Source organism: Ovis canadensis, chromosome 11 (assembly GCF_042477335.2).
Source record: "Ovis canadensis isolate MfBH-ARS-UI-01 breed Bighorn chromosome 11, ARS-UI_OviCan_v2, whole genome shotgun sequence".
NCBI lineage: Eukaryota > Metazoa > Chordata > Mammalia > Artiodactyla > Bovidae > Ovis > Ovis canadensis.
This window is the reverse complement of record NC_091255.1, coordinates 56,731,285-56,751,044: the sequence shown is the minus strand read 5'-3', so window position 1 is coordinate 56,751,044 and position 19,760 is coordinate 56,731,285. Positions and strand designations below refer to the sequence as shown.

The window sequence follows — 19,760 nt, the reverse complement described above, 5'->3', positions numbered from 1 at the left end:
AGTGGTGGGCAACTGCAGCAGCTAATGGCTTGATCCTTGTAGAACTGGAATGGCAGGGAACATTTTTTTTCTTTACAATGATTATTTTCATTGCTGTTTAATAAACTTTTGTTTTTAATTTCAACATTTATTACTCTGTAGTACAGTTTCTGCATTGGGAAATTAATTAGTTTTCTTTGTGACCTAAAACATGATCTATTTTTATAAATATTCCACGGATTCTTGAAATGGAGATATTTTCACTATCAGGTATGGATACTGACATGCAGCCTGCCAGGCTCCTCTGACCATGGGATTTCCCAGGCAAGAATATTGGACTGGATTGCCATTCTCTTCTCCAGGGGATCTTCCTGACCAAGGGATAGAACCCGGGTCTCCTGCATTACAGGCAAATTTTTTACCGTTTGAGTCACCAGGGAAGCTCTAATATGTTTTCCAATATGGTAAGTGTAAAAATGATATCTTTAATGTCAGTCATGGGCCAGATAAAGGCCCATGAAGTTAAACGGTTCTATGAAGACCTATAAGACCTGCTAGAACTAATACCCGAAAAAGAAGTCCTTTTCGTTATAGGGAACTGGAATGCAAAAGTAGGAAGTCAAGAGATACCTGGAGTAACAGGCAAATTTGGCCTTGGAGTACAGAATGAAGCAGGGCAAAGGCTAACAGAGTTTTGCCAAGAGAACACACTGGTCGTAGCAAACACCCTCTTCCAACAACACAAGAGAAGACTCTACACATGGACATCACCAGATGGTCAATACTGAAATCAGATTGATTATATTCTTTGCAGCAAAAGATGGAGAAGCTCTATAGAGTCAGAGAAAACAAGACTGGGAGCTGACTTTGGCTCAGATCATGAACTCCTTATTGCCAAATTCAGACTTAAGTTGAAGAAAGTAGCGAAAATCACTATACCATGGAGTTCAGTTCAGTTCAACTGCTCAGTCATCTCCAACTCTTTGCATCCCCATGGACTGCAGCATGCCAGGCCTCCCTGTTCATCACCAACTCTCGGAATTTACTCAAACTCATGTCCATTGAGTCAGTGATGCCATCCAACCATCTTATCCTCTGTCGTCCCCTTCTCCTCAGGCCTTCAATCTTTCGCAGCATCAGAGTCTTTTCAAATGAGTCAGTTCCTTGCATCAGGTGGCCAAAGGATTGGAGTTTCAACTTCAACATCAGTCCTTTCAATGAATATTCAGGACTTATTTCCTTTAGAATGGCCTGGTTGGATCTCCTTGCAGTCCAAGGGACTCTCAAGAGTCTTCTCCAACATCACACTTCAAAAGCATCAGCTTTCTTTATAGTCCAATTCTTCATCCATACATGACTACTGGAAAAACCATAGTCTTAACTAGATAGACTTGTTGGCAAAGTAATGTCTCTGCTTTTTAGTATGCTGTCTAGGTTGGTCATAACTTTTCTTCCAAGGAGTAAGCATCTTTTAATTTCATGGCTGCAGTCACTATGTGCAGTGATTTTGGAGCCCAAAAATATAAAGTCTGACACTGTTTCCACTCTTTCTCCATCTATTTGCCATGAAGTGATGGGACTGGATCTTAGTTTTCTGCATGTTGAGTTGTAAGCCAACTTTTTCACTCTCCTCTTTCACTTTCATCAAGAAGCTCTTTAGTTCTTTGCTTTCTGCCATAAGGGTGGTGTCATCTGCATATCTGAGGTTATTGATATTTCTCTCAGCAATCTTGATTCCAGTTTGTGCTTCATCCAGCCCAGCATTTCTCATGATGTACTCTGCATATAAGTTAAATAAGCAGGGTGACAATATACAGCCTTGACGTACTCCTTTTCCGATTTGGAACCAGTCTGTTGTTCCATGTCCAGTTCTAACTGTTGCTTCTTGACCTGCATACAGATTTCTCAGGAGGCAGGTCAGGTGGTCTGGTATTCCCATCTCTTTCAGAATTTTCCAGAGTTTATTGTGATCTACACAGTCAAAAGCTTTGGCATAGTCAATAAAGCAGAAATAGATGTTTCTAGAGCATGCAGATATGACCTAAATCAAATCCCTTATGATTACACAGTGAAAGTGACAAATAGATTCGAGGGATTAGATCTGATAGACAGAGTGCCTGAAGAACTATGGACGGAGGTTCATGACATTGTACAGGAGGCAGGGATCAAGACCATCCACAAGAAAAAGAAATGTAAAAAGGCAAAATGGTTGTCTGAGGAGGCCTTGCAAATAGCTGAAAAAAGAAGAGAAGCTAAAGGCAGAGAAGAAAAGGAAAGATATACCCATTTGAATGCAGAGTTCCAAAGAAAAGCAAGGAGAGATAAGATAGCCTTCCTCAGTGATCAGTGCAAAGAAATAGAGGAAAACAATACAATCTACAGATCTCTTCAAGAAAATTAGAGATAGCCAGGAAACATTTCATGCAAAGATGGGCTCAATAAAGGACAGAGATGGTATGGACCTAACAGAAGCAGAAGATATTAAGAAGAGGGCAAGAATACACAGAAGAACTATACAGAAAAGATCTTCATGACCCAGATAACTACAATGGTGTGATCACTCACCTAGAGCCAGACATCCTGAAATGCGAAGTCAAGTGGGCCTTAGAAAGCATCACTACAAACAAAGCTAGTAGAGGTGATGGGATTCCAGTTGAGCTATTTCAAATCCTAAAAGATGATGCTTTAAAGTGCTACACTCAATATGCCAGCAAATTTGGAAAACTCAGCAGTGGCCACAGGACTGGAAAAGGGCAGTTTTCATTCCAATCCCAAAGAAAGGCAATGCCAAAGAATGTTCAAACTACTGCACAATTGCACTTATCTCACACGCTAGCAAAGTAATGCTCAAAATTCTCCAAGTCAGGCTTCAACAGTAAGTTAACAGTGAACATCCAGATGTTCAAGCTGGATTTAGAAAAGGCAGAGGAACCAGAGATCAAATTGCCAACATTTGCTGGATCATCAAAAAAGCAAGAGAGTTCCAGAAAAACATCTGCTTTATTGACTATGCTAAAGCCTTTGACCGTGTGGATCACAATAAACTCTGGAAAATTTTTCAAGAGATGGGAATACCAGACCACCTGACCTGCCTCCTGAGAAATCTGTATGCAGGTCAAGAAGCAACAGTTAGAACTGGACATGGAACAACAGACTGGTTCCAAATCGGAAAAGGAGTACGTCAAGGCTGTATATTGTCACCCTGCTTATTTAACTTATATGCAGAGTACATCATGAGAAATGCTGGGCTGGATGAAGCACAAACTGGAATCAAGATTGCTGAGAGAAATATCAATAACCTCAGATATGCAGATGACACCACCCTTATGGCAGAAAGCAAAGAACTAAAGAGCTTCTTGATGAAAGTGAAAGAGGAGAGTGAAAAAGTTGGCTTACAACTCAACATGCAGAAAACTAAGATCCAGTCCCATCACTTCATGGCAAATAGATGGAGAAAGAGTGGAAACAGTGTCAGACTTTATATTTTTGGGCTCCAAAATCACTGCACATAGTGACTGCAGCCATGAAATTAAAAGATGCTTACTTCTTGGAAAAAAAGCTATGACCAACCTAGACAGCATTTAAAAAGCAGAGACGTTACTTTGCCAACAAAGGTCTGTCTAGTCAAAGCTATGGTTTTTCCAGTAGTCATGTATGGATGTGAGAGTTAAACTATAAAGAAAGCTGAGCACCAAAGAATTGATGTTTTTGAAGTGTGATGTTGGAGAAGACTCTGGAGAGTCCCTTGGACTGCAAGAAGATCCAACCAGGCCATCCTAAAGGAAATCAGTCCTGAATATTCATTGGAAGGACTGATGAAGCTGAAACTCCAATCCTTTGGCCACCTGATGCAAAGAACTGACTCATTTGAAAAGACCCAGATGCTGGGAAAGATTGAAGACAGAAGGAGAAAGGGATGACAGAAGATGAGATGGTTGGATGGCATCACCAACTCGATGGAATTGAGCTTGAGTAAGCTCTGGGAATTGGTGATGGACAGGGAAGCCTGGCATGCTGCTTTCCATGGGGTCACAAAGGGTTGAACACAACTGAGTGACTGAACTGAACTGATGGGCCAGGTATGGTGTCATGTATATTGTTGATTTAGTCCTCTTAGAAATGCTGAGCTTGCATTTTAATCAGGGTTTAGTGGTTGTAAGTGATGGCAACCCAACTCAAACTAGCTGGTCTAAATAGGCTAGCATGTCTGACTCTTTGTAACCCCATGGACTGTAGCCTACCAGGCTCCTCTATCCATGAGGTTTCCCAGGCAAGAATACTCGAGTGGGTTGCCATTTCCTACTCTAAGGGATCTTCCCAGCCAAGGGATTGAAACTGTATCTCGCATCTCCTGCATTGGCAGATGGATTCTTTACCACTGGTGCCACCTGGGAAAGCCCATAAATAGGGGAAAGTTTAGTTAAACAGGGGAAGACAAGCCGTGCAGGCTGATCTCAAGGCAACTAGAGGCAGAACTTAAGTTTGTCCTGGACTCCTTTACCACATCTGTGCTTCTCTTTGTCAGGTTTTTTTTTTTTTTCTTTTGAAATGGCTTTCATTACAGACAGAGGCAGCTCCTGGGCCTCACACTCCTGGCTTTGCCAGTAGAAAGGAAATGAGTCCTTTTCGTGGCTCTAGTTGGGGCCAGATCGGATACAAGCATACCCATGGGTCAAATAAAGGTGTCAGATGGGTAGCTGTTTTGGTCAACTATTACTGCATAACAAACAACTCCAAAATTTAGTGGTATTACACAACAGTCCTTTTATTATCTCTCACAATTCTGTGGGTTAACTAGCCTTGTTAACTGAAAACAGTTTGCCTCTTTTATCTTTTGCCTCAAGCCCAAAGACATAGCCAAGCCAAAGATTGGGAGAAGGAAGGATTCATTACTTGCAGGAAGTAAGGAGAATGCCTTTTCATACTGTTCATGGGGTTCTCAAGGCAAGAATACTGAAGTGGTTTGCCATTCCCTTCTCCAGTGAGATGTGAGAGTTGGACTATAAAGAAAGTTGAGTGCCAAAGAACTGATGCTTTTGAACTGTGGTGTTGGAGAAGACTCTTGAGAGTCCCTTGGACTGCAAGGAGATCAAAGCAGTCAATCCTAAAGGAAATCAGTCCAGAATATTCATTGGAAGAACTGATGCTGAAGCTGAGATTCTGATACTTTGGCCACCTGATTCGAAGAACTGACTCATTGGAAAAGATCCTCATGCTGGGAAAGATTGAAGGCAGGAGAAGGGGATGACAGAGGATGACATGGTTGTATGACATCACCGACTCTGATGGACATGAGTTTGAGCAAGCTCTGGGAATTGGTGATGGACGGGAAAACCTGGCATGCTGCAGTCCATGGGGTCTCAAAGAGTCGGACACAAGTGAGCAACTGAACTGATCTGAACTGAAGGAGAATGCCAGGGATATTTCACAAAGCAGTGTCTCCCCAGACAGCAAAATTAGGGAAGTTTTAAGCTAAGGGAATATTCATATTCACGAACGGGCTGGGGCTGTGTGTATTCATAAAGGGATCTGAGTAAAGGAGAATTCAGCACAGAACTGGGGCAGTGTTTGACAGGGTCCAAACTTTAGTTGCTTGAAGTCACAGAGGTCAGAAAAATATCAACATCATTCTTTAGGTTCAGACCAGTCTGGGGTCTTAGCCATCCTCCACCTAGGAGGGGGCTTAGTTCCTGTAGAACAACTCCAAGACCATACCAGTTTATTATGTATATCCCTTAAGGAGGAACTTGGACTCTTTTACTGCTGAACTATTAAATATATATATATATATAAAAGTATAGTTGACTTACAATGTTTCAGGTGCAGAGCAAGATGATTCAGTTGTACAAACACACATATATTATTTTTGAAATTATTTTCCATTTTAGGTTTTTACTCACTGACCTGTTTTTTCTTGATGTTGTCCTTTGTTCCTGCGTTCCCTCACTTTCCTTGTGTGTGTGCTTAGATGCTCAGTCGAGTCCAAGTCTTCACAACCCTGTGGACTGTAGCCCACCAGGGTCCATGGGATTCTCCAGGCAAGAATACTGGAGTGAGTTGCCATTTCCTCCTCCAGGGGATCTTTCCAACCCAAGGATCGAACCCAGGCCTCTTGCAGTGCAGGCAGACGCTTTACCATCTGAGTTACCAGGGAAGTGCCTTATTTGACATGCTGTAAATAAGTGTTGTACTTTGCCTGCCTCACAACCTAGTGTCAGTAAATTGGCTCTGCTTCGAGGTGGGCGAGCGGACCTGAGTTCAGTTCAATAATACAGTCCCTTGAACGTGGTAAACGTTAGATAATTGCTATTGAATTCCTTGTTCTGAATCTTCTTGTTTGTGTAACTGCATCAGTAAGACGCTTTCCATCCTGCTTTGGCAAGGTCTCTTGTGTGAGCCCTGGTCTCCCCTTTTCTTTTTCTAGTAAAGACCCAAATAACCCTTGCTATGGACTTGATGGGTCAGATGGTAAAGAATCTGCCTGCAATGCAGGAGACTCGGGTTCGATCCCTGATTTGGGAGGATCCCTGGGAGAAGGGAATAGCAACCCGCTCCAGTTTTCTTGCCTGGAGAATTCCAGGGACAGAGAAGCCTGGTGGGCTACAGTCCATGGGGTTGCAGAGTCGGACACAACTGAGCGATTAACACACACACACAACCCTTGTTCACTGTCTTCTAATGTCTCTCAAATGCCTGTCTTTTGCTTTAACTCTCTTCCTGAAGCATCTCACTCTGCTGCCTGGTAAGAAAGCCCAGCCTGACTCTAATGCCCATCCTGCCTGCCCTGCTTACCTCCCACAGTTCCTCCAGGTAGAAGTCAGCACGAGCTCACTGATAAGTCAGCTAGGGCTTCCAGGAAGCCACACATGCTTTTCCTTTCTCCAGGCTTTTGTTCAGATCCTTCTTTCCCCCCAGACTATCCTTCCCCTTGTCAAATCTGACAAATGGTCCAGCCCAGATACCCCTTCTTCCACGAAGCCCTCTTTGTTCTATCTATCCCGTTCCTTTCCTTCCGCCAGACCCATCTTTCTCATGAAGACCATCAGTTCAGTGCAGTTCAGTCGCTCAGTCGTGTCCGACTCTTTGCGACCCCATGAATTGCAGCACGCCAGGCCTCCCTGTCCATCACCAACTCCCGGACTTCACTCAGACTCACGTCCATCGAGTCGGTGATGCCATCCAGCCATCTCATCCTCTGTCGTCCTCTTCTCCTCCTGCCCCCAATCCCTCCCAGCCTCAGAGTCTTTTCCAATGAGTCAACCGCATGAGGTGGCCAAAGTACTGAACTTCCAGCTTTAGCATCACTCCTTCCAAAGAACACCCAGGACTGATCTCCTTCACAATTAACTGGTTGGATCTCCTTGCTGTCCAAGTGACTCCCAAGAGTCTTCTCTAACACCGCAGTTCAAAAGCATCAATTCTTTGACGCTCAGCTTTCTTCATAGTCCAACTCTCACATCCATACATGACCACAGGAAAAACCATAGCCTTGACTGGACGGACCTTTATTGGCAAAGTAACATCTCTGCTTTTCAATATGCTATCTAGGTTGGTCATAACTTTCCTTCTAAGGAGTAAGCGTCTTTTAATTTCATGGCTGCAATCACCATCTGCAGTGATTTTGGAGCCCCCCAAAATAAAGTCTGACACTGTTTCCACTGTTTCCCCATCTATTTCCCATGAGCACCATAGTTCTCTTTTAAAGTTTATTCCTGCCTTCTTGCGGTTTTCACAGTTGGCCTTATACTTTGATGCTCTCTGTGCACATCCCATCGCCTTTGGTGTTGTATAGCCAGTAAGTTGTGCCCGACTCTTTTGCGACACCATGGACTGTAGCCCACCAAGCTCCTCTGTCCATGGAATTTCCCAGGCAAGAATACTGGAGTGAGTTGCCATTTCCCTCCCCAGGGGATCTTTCCAATCCAGAGATTGAACCGTGGTCTCCTGCATAGCAGGCAGATTCTTTACTATCTGAGTCACCAGGGGATGCCCTCGATGATATTTGTTAAAAGAATGCATGAATAATGAGTGGTAACCATGCAAGGTCAAAGATGACATCACCTGCAAAACGAAGAGGATGAAATTATAGCTGAAGTTTTTCTGCTCTAAAATTTGGTTCTATCTGTGAATGAGCTCTCTTACAAAGAAAGGAGAGAGAGAGAGAATAGGTAAGGTTTATATCTTGAGCCTTAAGAAACACAGTCTGGAAGGAGGAAAAAGAGTAGATAGACAACAGGAAAACTAGAAAATAGTACTCTCCAAGGAGGAAAAGCCTAAGAAAAAAAGGACTGTTAACATACCTGGGCGAATTCCGTAGCGGCCTAGTGGTTAGTCTTACTGCTGAGGGCCCCTGGTTCAATCCCTGGTCGGGGAACTAAGATCCTACAAGCCTCATGGCCCGGCCAAAAACAAACAGAAAACAAGAGAGGGCCAGAGTGAAAAAGATGAAGCAAGCCTGCTAGGATTATACCGGAGGAAGAATGTTTATGAGCTGCCTGAGAGTACTTTCCAGAGACTTCTGTGAAAATCAGCCAGACTCCAGGGGATTAGGAGGTATTGGAGGCACTATGAGAGGATGGCTGTTTCCACGTTGGCACTGAAGCAGCCCTTTGAGAATATTAATATACTCTTTGACCATCTGATGCGAAGAGCCAACTCACTGGGAAAGACCCTGATGCTGGGAAAGATTAAAGGCAGGAGGAGAAGGGGACAGCAGAGGGTGAGACAGTTGGATGGCATCTCCGACTCAGTGGACATGAGTTTGAGCAAGTTTGAGATGGTGAAGGCCAGGGAGGCCTGGCGTGCTGCAGCCAGTGTGCTCTCAAAGAGTTGGAGACCGCTGAGCGACTGAACTCCCACACTGGTACCGCTATGGATGCTTCACCATCGTGGCATATAGACTCAGCACAAATGGGTGGTTCATATAATGCAACCTCTCAGAGGCAAGTGAACAAATAATCAGACAGGACTGGGCTGAGCTCCCTCCTGGGGCAGAAACCCCATGGGAAAGTCCACTCTTCTCTCCCACGTGGCTGCTCAGTAACTTTTGTGGGTCGTGCTTTTTGCACAACCAACCCCCAGTTGAGAGACTCACATGTTATTGGAGGCAATGCCCTTTATCATCACATATTTGTACAAACTTCTGGTTGTTAATAGTATTCCAGCAGCCTGGGCTGCTGCTTAACCACCTTTACGGGCCACACAATGGGGACTTTGTCACAACACTAGGGACGGGCAAGAATAACACCGGTGAAGGGGGAACACTGCAGCAGCTATGGCTTCTTCGAAGTTATGTTGATAGCTGAGTTCTTTTCTTTCTTCCTTTTTTAAAAAATATTCTTTTTTGTTGTTGTTGTGCTGGGACTTACCTGGGGGTCCAGTGGCTAAGAATCCGTCTTCCAATATAGGGAACTTGGGATTGATCCTTGGTTTGAAACTAAGATCTCACATGCTTTACAGTGCAGCCAAGAAAAAAAAAAAAATCTGAGTTGTGCCTCTTACTAGCTGTGTGTTACCCACCTGGCTGTTAATCTTTTAAAATTCCAATGCATCATCTGTAAAATGGGGCCAAAAACACTACCTCGTAGAACTGCCGATAACATGAGCTGGTCCTATAATGCATGCGTTTTTTGCACATTTTAAAATAATAGCCAACAGCCAACAAATATTGACTGTGGATAAGAAAGAATTATTTTTGTGGTACAAGAAAAGTGCATGGTAGATTGGACTCTGTGGTAAAAAGAGGTTCTTTTAGAGTGAGCATCACAGTCATTTCAAATCCCAGAACAGGAAGAACCAAACTTCTATTTACCTTACTACCAAACTGCTCAGTGACAGCAGCTTTGAAAAAGTTTCCCATTTAGCTTGCTACCAGAGAGTCTTGCTTCATCATTTTATTTATCTCTTAACTACCCCACTACCAACGTCTGCTGTAAGTGCAAGTATGTTTAGGAGCAGTAGCAGCATGAAAATCATTAAAAAAAAAAAAATGGGTCTATTCTGATAAAGACATTGTTCCTTTGATATGGTACTGGAGCTTTCAACCATGACCTCCATTTCTGGTTTTACCAGATTTTCCTTTCAAGTCTTCTTCAAAAGGAACTAATCTCTCACTAAAGAGCTGTCTGCAAACTAACCTCACAATCATGTTTAAATGAAATTTTGGAGGGTTTCAAATAGAATCGAAACTTTGTTTCAGCACAAACTTTTGCAGGCTGGGTCGTAATTTCTTCCACTAGAGGGCGAAATTTGCTAAAATAAATAAAAGGAATTACTGGCCAGAGGGATTAACACCGGACATTAGGAGTGAGCTGGATTCCAGGATCTTGGCTGCCCTTCTCAACTGCAGAAACTGGAAAACACACACTCTCCACCCCACAGGGCTCCACCCCAGAAGATTCTGAATCAGTGGGGGGAAGAAGGCATAAAAAGGTGTTGGAAATCTATTTTTGAAAACCTCTCCAAGTTTGGGAACCGCTGATTTAGAGAGAAGTGAAGATTTTAACTCAGTTTCTCCCACCACTAGCTCTCCCCTGCTGATAAAATTCAGGTCCTGCTTGCTCCAATTTTTGTTGAAAATATATTTATTAATTTATTTGGCTGAAAAAGGCCTTCACTGTGGCATGTAGGATCTTCAATGCATCATGAGCCTTGCGGCATGTGGACTGACTAGTTGTGGCACACCAGCTTAGTTGCTCTGCAACATGTGGGATCTTAGTTCCCAGATCAGGGATTGAACCCATGTTCCCTGTCCCTGTACTGCAAGGCGGCTTCTTTAACCACTGGACCACCAGGGAAGTCACATGTTGAACATACATTTTAACCTTGGTGGAAAAAGAGGGCTTATCTTTACCCTAAAAACATGACCTTTGCTTTGGGTAGAGGATGCTATTTAATACAACTTCCAGAAAGGTCATTTACTGACCATTTTCTGGTCTTTTCTATGGTCAGGTCCACTTCAAAGGCACCCTATAGAAGTATTTCCATTTCTGTCTATTTATCAGCGATGCCAGCTTTTGCTTTATCACAAGCAAAAAACTCTCTGAAACAATACTTGACTGTTGAACAAGACTGTGGGCAATGCTGCCATAAATAAAACCAGAACTTATCAGTATGAGTTGCCAATCAAGTGGAGACATGCACAAGACAGATGGACTGATTAAGCATATGAAAAATCAAACTGGTGCATAAGAAATTTGGATTACCTAAAACAGTGCAATTATGGCCTGGAGATTTGGTTCAAACAAGTACAAGATAAATATACCTACCTGGACCCATCTCCTTGGAATGGATTTTTTTCTTTATTAAATCTTTAAAATTGATTTATGAGTCAGATTGAGGTAAGCATTCCCCTTTGTGTTTTATCTACTGTGCTTACAGGGTCACAGTGACATTTTCAATTGTCAAAGGGCTTCCAGAGTTCCAGCACAGAAAGTTCCCCTCCTGGATTTACTCTATTAGAGGAAAAAAGCACCAGAGAAGGGATGTGAAAGTAGCATTATCCAGTCAAGCTTCTCTTTTAACTCAACCCTGTGGTCTTACATCGGGAAGCCCAGGGTGGGAAGCCAGGTGTGGCCTTACACATCCTGTGGTCCTCTTGCAAGCTGGACAGATAATCATTAGAGCTCCTCCCACTTTCCATGGGCTCCTCCCACTTCCTGTGGGCTCCTCCCTGGCCACTTGGACACCCTGGCTCCAGGAATGATGGAGCTTCTGTTACTGCACATCTCTTCCCAATCCCAAACCTCTCCATCTGCATTTTGACATGCAGATAACACTTTTCAAAAATGTGTCTACTCTGTGTTCTAGTGTGTCTAGTAACAGACACACTAAAATGTGTCTAGTTACCAAGATTGGTCCTCCCTTAAACTGATGTGTTGGATTCTCCAACATGAGTAGCGTTTAGTCCCTCGACTGTGACAGGCATATCACGTTGGGGATGGGGAATCAGTTCAGTTCAGCAGCTCAGTCGTTTCTGATCTTTGTGACCCCATGAATCACAGCACGCCCTTATGGCAGAAAGTGAAGAGGAATGGGGAATATTGTTGGGGAATTTTGTTGATGGGATTTTAGTTTACTGAGAGCATTTCCTTCCCCCCCCCCCCAATATTTATTTATTTGGCTGTGCCAGGTCTTGGTTGCAGATCTTTGATCTTCGATCTTTGTTGTAGCATGCGGGATCTTTAGTTGCTACATGCAAATTCTTAGTTGCAGAACGTGGGATCTGGTTCCCTGACCAAGGATCGAACCCAAGCCACATGCATCGGGAGCATGGGGTCTTAGCCCCTGGACCACCAAGGAAGTCCCGCTATGAGCATTTCTGTTTGCTGAAATGAGATAAGATTGGCTCATATATGTCCAGACCAGACATCTGGTCAGTCCTCCACTACTTTTTTTTTTTTCAAACTGTAAGTACACTCTGGGAGATAGTGAAGGACAGGGAAGCTTGGTGTGCTGCAGTCCATGGGTCACAAAGAGCTGGACATGACTGGGTGACTAAACAACAATAATTTAAGTACAGTTGATTTACAGTGTTGTGTTAGTTTTAGGTATACAGCAAAGTGATTCATATGTGTGTGTGTGTACTTCAGATTCTTTTCCATTATAGGTTCTTACAAGATATTGAACACAATCCCAACTACTTCTTTATTTTCCCTAGCATTGCTTACTTGTTTCCCCTAAACCCTGAAAAATCTTGGACTGTCATATGAACAAGTCAAGAAAAATTAGAGAAGTCACTATCCTTGTTTTCTTCTTCTCCTAGAATATAGAAATATGCTTCCAACCTCTCTCTTGTTACAATGTCCTCTCTCCCAGTTTTCACCTATATAAGTGGAGGGCAGCATGGGACCCAGTGACCAAACAGCTTCCAGGCTCTTTAAATGAGGCTAAGAGCCCATAGCCTTCAAATGGACCTTGTACTAGTCCTCAACAAACCCACTTTCTCCAAGCTTGACACATGTCAAGCTTCACAAGGTCACATCTACAAATGCCACATAAACACACATGACACCAGCAGCCAAAAATGGTTTCTTTGTTTGTAATTTTTGGCCAATGACTTGGCCATGGTTATACCAAAGGGAATTGGTGGCTGTTGGATATGATTTGAAGGGGAATTCCTGAGGGCAAAGAAAGGGAAGAAAAGGACCTTTGGGTTAACTGAGGCGCAACTGGAGGGCACCAGGGATGTGAACTCAGCAATAGCCACGCGCAGAGCAGAAACGCCGGGTTTGCAGGAATCCCCTGCCAGCTGCCTGCCTTCGCTCAGGAGACCACCGACGATCCCACTACGGCGGGGCTCTAGACTCAAGGCACCGCCTGTCTCCTGGTCTTTCCTGATCCAGCCTGACGCAGAGGGTCCCTAGACGGAGGTCAGTAGGACCGCCTGGGGCAGGGAATGCGCCCACTTGGCCGGGTTACCGGCCTCCACTTGCCTCAGACAAGTTCTTTGCCTCGTTCACTCAGCTCCCCTAGATGCCCAACACAGAGGCCTGGTCCTCTTCTCCCGCCGCCGCGGCCAAGGGACCCAAGGCCAGCTGAAGGCCTTTGGCACCGCCTATAACCCCGCCCCCCACGACAACCCCGCCCAGACCAGCCCAATCCCCGCCCCGAACCAGGGCCCCGCCCAATCCCAGGCCCGCCTCTAGGTCGGCCCCGCCTCCGGCCCCGCCCCGACCGGAAGAAGCGCCGGCGCCCGGCACTTATAGGGCCGGGAATGGGGGTGCCGCCACCGCCTAGTCAGCGCTGCGTCCCCTGAGTCCCGGCCGCCGCCGCTCTGTCGTCGCGACGCCCCCGCCCCGTACTCTGCCCGCCTGCCCGCACCGCCCCCCTGGAGCCGGCCGGCCGGCCAGGAGCCAGGCCGAGTCCTCGCCATGCTTGTTCGATTGCTGCTGCTGGCATTGCTGTTACCCGGCCCCGGGGTGAGTGACCGGGAAGCTTGGGGTGGGGGACAGCGCGGCACGGGCTGGGGTCCGAGCCGGGAACGCGGCGGCTTGCGGCGGCGGCGGCCCCAGGCTCCGTGCGCCCGCCGGGGCGGAGGCGACGCTGGGCGTGGAGAGGCGGCCTCCTGACCGGCTCGAGTGGCGGCCACGGCCGGCCCCGCCAAGGCGTCCGCCACCCATGGGCCTCGCTGGCCGGCGCGGCTGTCACGAGCAGCGCCTCCCGGGCCGCGTGCTCTCCGACGCAACTTTGTGTCGCCCTGGCGGCACCTCAGGGTGTCCAGAAGGCCCGGGGCCCTTGGGAGGCCGTCCCACCTGTCGGACCCTTTCCACAGGTGGGAGTCGGCTTGGCCTGGCGGTGGACGCGGAGGGAGGGCAGGAAGGGCCCTGTGGCCAAGGGGAAGGGAATGTCTTGCGTTTATAATCCTCGCTTGAACTTTCCAAAATGCGAAAACTTTGGAAAACAAATGCCACTGAAAGTGGCTAAGCATTCTTTCCCCAAGAGTTGATTCTGCTTACCTGCCTTGCAGGTTTCTTGATATTGGACGCAGCGGGCTTCCTTTGGGGGCAGCAAGACTTCCTTAAGCAGGTTAAGCGGTGGGAATGGGACTCGGTTTAAAAAACCCCATATGGGACCAGCGGTGAGGCTGCTCCTAAACTTTAAACGACAGACTGTCTCCTCGTGGGAGAACACCGCGGGGCTGTCCGAAACGTCTTTTCATCTTTTTTTTTTTTTCTTTTTTCTCTGTAGAGAAGAGCCTGGTTTACATTTATTTAACGATTTCAGGCCTTCTCTCAGGCTGTGGACTCGGACACCTTGGCTGGGAGGACATTTTGTGGACAAACTCGGCTTTTTTTTTTTTCCCCCTTCTGGTTGGAAGAACCTAATTTAGGTGTTTGTTTTTTTTTTTTTTTTTTTTAATGTATTGTTCAGGATGTGGGCATGGCACACTGGAGCAGGTTCTATTTAATGACCTCCACTTTGTACTCTTTAATATGGTGTATCAGGTACTAGGTGTTCAGGTGAAGAATGGACGTGTGTGTCCCTGAGTGCCATAGCGTGAACTCTTTGGAGGTTATGCATTTTAGGTAAATACTAGTCTGTGCTCTTGGGGTAGGTAACAAGAATTTGGAAATAGCTGAAGAAGTAGGAGGCCATTTTTTTTCAAATTCAAGTTCATTTTTTAAATTTTGTACACACTCCACAAAAGTCATGGAAGTTAAGTTTTCCTTCTGGTTGAGGAAAAAAATCCACTTTCTCAACAGGAGTCAGGTTTTGAACTTGAACATTTCATCTTGGATTGGTTAATTGGTGCCTGGCACCCGTTCACAAAAAAGAGTGTGAAGAGGATGACCAAAGTGTATGACATGGAAACCAATCATTGCATATCATCACTGTGTATCTGGTTTTCTTTGCCACCTCTTTTCGTTTACTGTTCTGTCACTGGATTCTAGTGTTTCAGTTATTGAAAAACTTTGGCTAAAGAACCAAAAATAACTGTAGCCTTTAACTGGGACTATAGTTTCAGTTCATGTAAATATTTCCAACTTGTATTGAGAATCCAAAATTCCCAGAGTTCTTGGTAAAAGAGTTCAGACCCTTTATCAAAAGGTTATGCTAGAGTGTAACAGCTCTTTAGGGAAAAGGTCAGAATTTCACTCCCAGAATCACCTACCCGTAAAAATTTCGATCTCCAAACATGGTGGGAATTGTTATTTTTTAAAATCTTTTTTTTCCTTTAGTTAGCTTTTGGCTGTGCTGGGTCTTCGTTGCTGTGCTCGAGCGTCTCATTGCAGTGGCTTCTCTTGTTGCGGAGCACTGGCTCAGTAGTGGTGGTACACGGGCTTAGCTGCTCTGTGGCACGTGGGATCTTCTCAGACCAGGATCGAACCCATGTTCCCTGCATCAGCAGGTGGACTCTTATCCACTGCACCAGCAGAGAATCCAGGAATTATTATTTTGAAGTTCTAAATGCAGAGTTTACAGTTAAGCTAGGCTGCAGTGATGTTCCGTGCAGAATGTAGAGCTGTAAAATCAGACAAACCTGACTGCTTTCCAGTCCCTTGGTAGCTGTGTCCTCAGAGTCTTTGAGACTCCGTTTCCTGATCTGTGAAATGGGGACAGCTGACACACTCACATGTGTGACGAGACCTGGCAGATCACATTAGATAACAATGTAAATTCTCCTTGCCATCCCATCCCCCAGAAGGTGTTTTTCACTCGTAAGTCATCATTTTTAAATATTACACAGTGCCTGGGCAGGGGATATTTTTTTGATGCTGTTTCTTTTTGACTGATGAAGTAACTAGTGCAGTGGAGGCAATATTGTGGTTCCCCTTCAGTGTGTGTCTTAGCCAGACGTCCACAAGCCGAGACTCTAGGCTATTGGACCTAAAATGCAGCTACGTCGGTGTTTCTAAGCACCCGAGTCTGTTTTGTTAATCCAGAAGGTGCTTTATTCAGTGAGTTTCCTCCTCCTTCCTGGACCTGGATCTTGTGCCTAACGTTGGTTTGTGGTGCATCGTTGCTATCACATCACTGCTGCCCCGTGGTCCTCATTGTGCCACGTCTGGGTGTCACTTCTCTCAAGTACCAAAGAGATCTGTCGAATGCGAGGCAGGGCACCTTCTTCAGGGTACTTTAGGATATGCGATCTCTTTTATTGAGCTGATGTTTGGATTTTAGAGGGGACTAAACAAGGTCCCGGAGAAGTGTCCACAAAAACACACTGAGACATTAAGTCTTACTAGAAATGGCCTTGCTTCTTATTTATTCTGATACTTATTACCTGCATGAATTATCCCCATAGGAGGTCTCAAGTATTTATACAGTGGAGGAGAGTGTTTCCTGAAGCTCACGTTCAAGACTGCTGATCGTGAAATTAGACTGTAATGCTCATTTGTCTGTTTTGTTTCTGTAACTTGCATGCCCACGTGGCTCTCCACAGTGATACAGCTTCTAAAATCACAGGAGAAAATGTGTATGAGAGTGATCCTTGAGAAAGTTTGATGGTAAACCATATTCCTGAATATAAATACCAGTGAGCCACATAAAGGTTTCCTCCTGTCTGAGCCAAATAGTAGCACCTGCATGGGCCTCTTGGGAATATAGTTTTTTGCCTACCTTTGATGGCAACTCTGTTTTCCAGGTTGAATACTCATAGGATAACTATTTCATTTTCATTGGAAACCTCTTTGTTTTGGGGAATCCACAGTAATATTTAGGTTTAATACTGTGTGTGTTTTATCATGATCAAATGTTTTCCCTAAAGAGATGATATGGGGAGAAAAGCCTGATATGGGGAGAAAAGCCTAATGTATCATTTTGATGGGTTCCGTTTTTATTATGCACGCATAACTCAGGGCCCGTAACCTAGCAATATGATTAGAATGTGATGCTGGCTTAAAAAACAGGGACAGTGAATCATAGTCTGTGAATAATAAACATGCTGGTTGGCTGTATTTCTCAGGGGCTGGGGATCCCCCCCTCCTTATTTTATCTTTACCTATATTCCATGTTTGGTTTCAGAGTTTGCTGCCTCAGAGCAACAAGTGCTTAGAGATATTTAAATGAGTGAGTGCGCCAGAACACACGTGGACTGGGAAAAGTAGAGCTTGAGACCCGCCCTCCCCTCAAACACCAAACAAAGTCCCAAGGTCCTTGCATACATGACTTTAACAATTTTTCACTTTTACACAGGCTCTGTATCACTTCTGATTATCTTATGATCTCTGTTCACGTACAAACACACAGCAAATCGAACAGTATAAGAGGGTTCGGTATTTCTGTTCAGTTTTTTTTTCCCACCAGACGTCTCCTGTGACCTGTTAGGAAGTATTCTGAGAGCACCACTGTGTCTGTGACTTTCAGTAGCACCTTAGTAAACTATCATCCATGCAAAAAGCATTTGAGCCTTCTGTGTCAGCCTCAGGATAGGGACGGGGGTCAAAACTGACCAGGGCTAATGTGGTAACAAGCCATGCTTTGCCTAGTGATCACCCTACTGGGGTCATCTGGGTTGTTTTCCAGTTATTCCACTATTGTAAGAAAGGTATATTTCCTTTTCTTCAAATCTTTTGTGTTTGGTGCTTTCTGTATAATAACATGGGAAGATTTGGGAAAACCTCTCAAGTAATCATATTTATGGTAAAAAGAAGAGTTAGAAATATAGATGGTCTAAATTTAAAAAATAAACACAATAAACCTATAATTATATTATGCAAACATTATTTCTGTTAACATTTTAACAGCTTTCAGTTCAGCTCAGCAGTGTCTGACTCTTTGTGACCCCATGGACTGCAGCACTCCAGGCTTCCCTATCCATCACCAACTCCTGGAGCTTGCTCAAATTCAGGTCCATCGAGTCAGTAATGCCATCCAGCCATCTCTGTCATTCCTTTGAGCTGTAAGTCACATGTCATAAAATTCACTCGTTTAAAATATACAGTTCAGATTTTTAGTGTATTCACAGAAATGTGCAGCCATCACCACAGTTTTATGTTATTTTCATCATTCCCGAAAGAAACTCCGTACCTGTTAACCCCATATCCCCCAAGCCTCCCAGCCCCCAGTAACCACTGATCTCCATTTGTCTCTATAGATTTGCCTATTCTGGACATTCCATATTAATATAATCATTCCACATGTGGTCTTTCATGTCTGGCTTCTTTCACTTTGCGTAACATTTTCAGGGTTCATCCGTCTGCTGGCCTGTATCAGTGTTTTTCCCCATTTTATTGATGAATGATATTCTGTGAGGACTTGCCTAGTGGCTCAGTGGTAAGGAATCCACCTGCAATGCCCAGATGTGTTTGATCCCTTGGTGGGGAAGATCCCCTGGAGAAGGAAATGGCAGCTCACTCCAGCCGGGCTACAGTCCACGGGGTAGAAAAGAGTCAGACAGGACTTGGTGACTAAACAACAATATTTCATTATGTGGATATCCCCCATTTCGTACATCCATTCTTCATTTGACGGACGCGGGTTGTTTCCCCTTTTTGGCTATTATGAATAATGCTGCTGTGAATGTTTAGGTACAAATTTTTGAATGGCCGTGTATTTTTTATTTTTCTTGGGTATATACTAAAGAGTGGGATTTCTAGGTCATGTTGTAACTTTCTGTCTAACCTTTTGAGGAACTGGCAAACCATTTGCCAAAGCAACTGTACTAGTTTACATTCCCACCTGCAGTTTAGGAGGGCTTCAATTTCTCACCAACGCTTAATATCTGTCTTTTTTTTTTTTAATTATAGTTGTTCTAGTGGGTGTGAAGTCATAACTCCTTATGGTTTTGGTTTGCATTTCTCTGTGACTAGTCTATTAATATCTTGATATATGTCCTTCTGGACATTTTTATGTGCTCACTTTGCATAAGTTATGCTTTTCTTCCCCAAACTGAAATATATCATAGATCTTACTGGGTCAGTAAATTTAATTCTACAACATTATTCTCACTGGCTGCTTCCCTGTATACAGCTCACTGTAATACTTCTCTGAATGGGTATACCGTAATTTGACCACTCAACCATTTAGATATTCAGGCTGCTTTTAATTTTCATTACTGTGAACAGTTGTGATGAACCTTACTGCTAAACGCCAGAGCCCATCGCAACTGCTTAATTATTACCTTGGGATAAATTCCTAGGGCTGGAATTTGCTGGTCATATGTATTCTTTAAGAGCTCCCTCCTCCAGCCCTCAAGCAATAGTAGATGTTTTAAAAAGCACAAACAAACCTTAAATTGGTTTCATGATAGCCATTTTAGAGTAAGCTTTAAAGTGTTTCCTTTTAGCAGGGTGGATTTAAAGTCTGAAAACGGAATGTGTAGGTTTTATTTTGCTTAT

At 44.4% G+C, this 19,760-nt stretch overlaps 1 protein-coding gene across 1 annotated transcript in view; it reads left to right on the top strand.

Moving 5' to 3' along the window:
• The first annotated feature begins 13,646 nt into the window (after positions 1 to 13,646).
• The window catches only part of ERN1 (endoplasmic reticulum to nucleus signaling 1), an 83,312-nt gene continuing 77,198 nt past the window's right edge, over positions 13,647 to 19,760 (top strand). Inside the window, exon 1 of the mRNA XM_069541756.1 lies at positions 13,647 to 13,898. Within this exon, the coding sequence (XP_069397857.1) occupies positions 13,851 to 13,898 (48 nt within the window). The 5' untranslated portion in view covers positions 13,647 to 13,850. The remainder of the gene's footprint in view (positions 13,899 to 19,760) is intronic.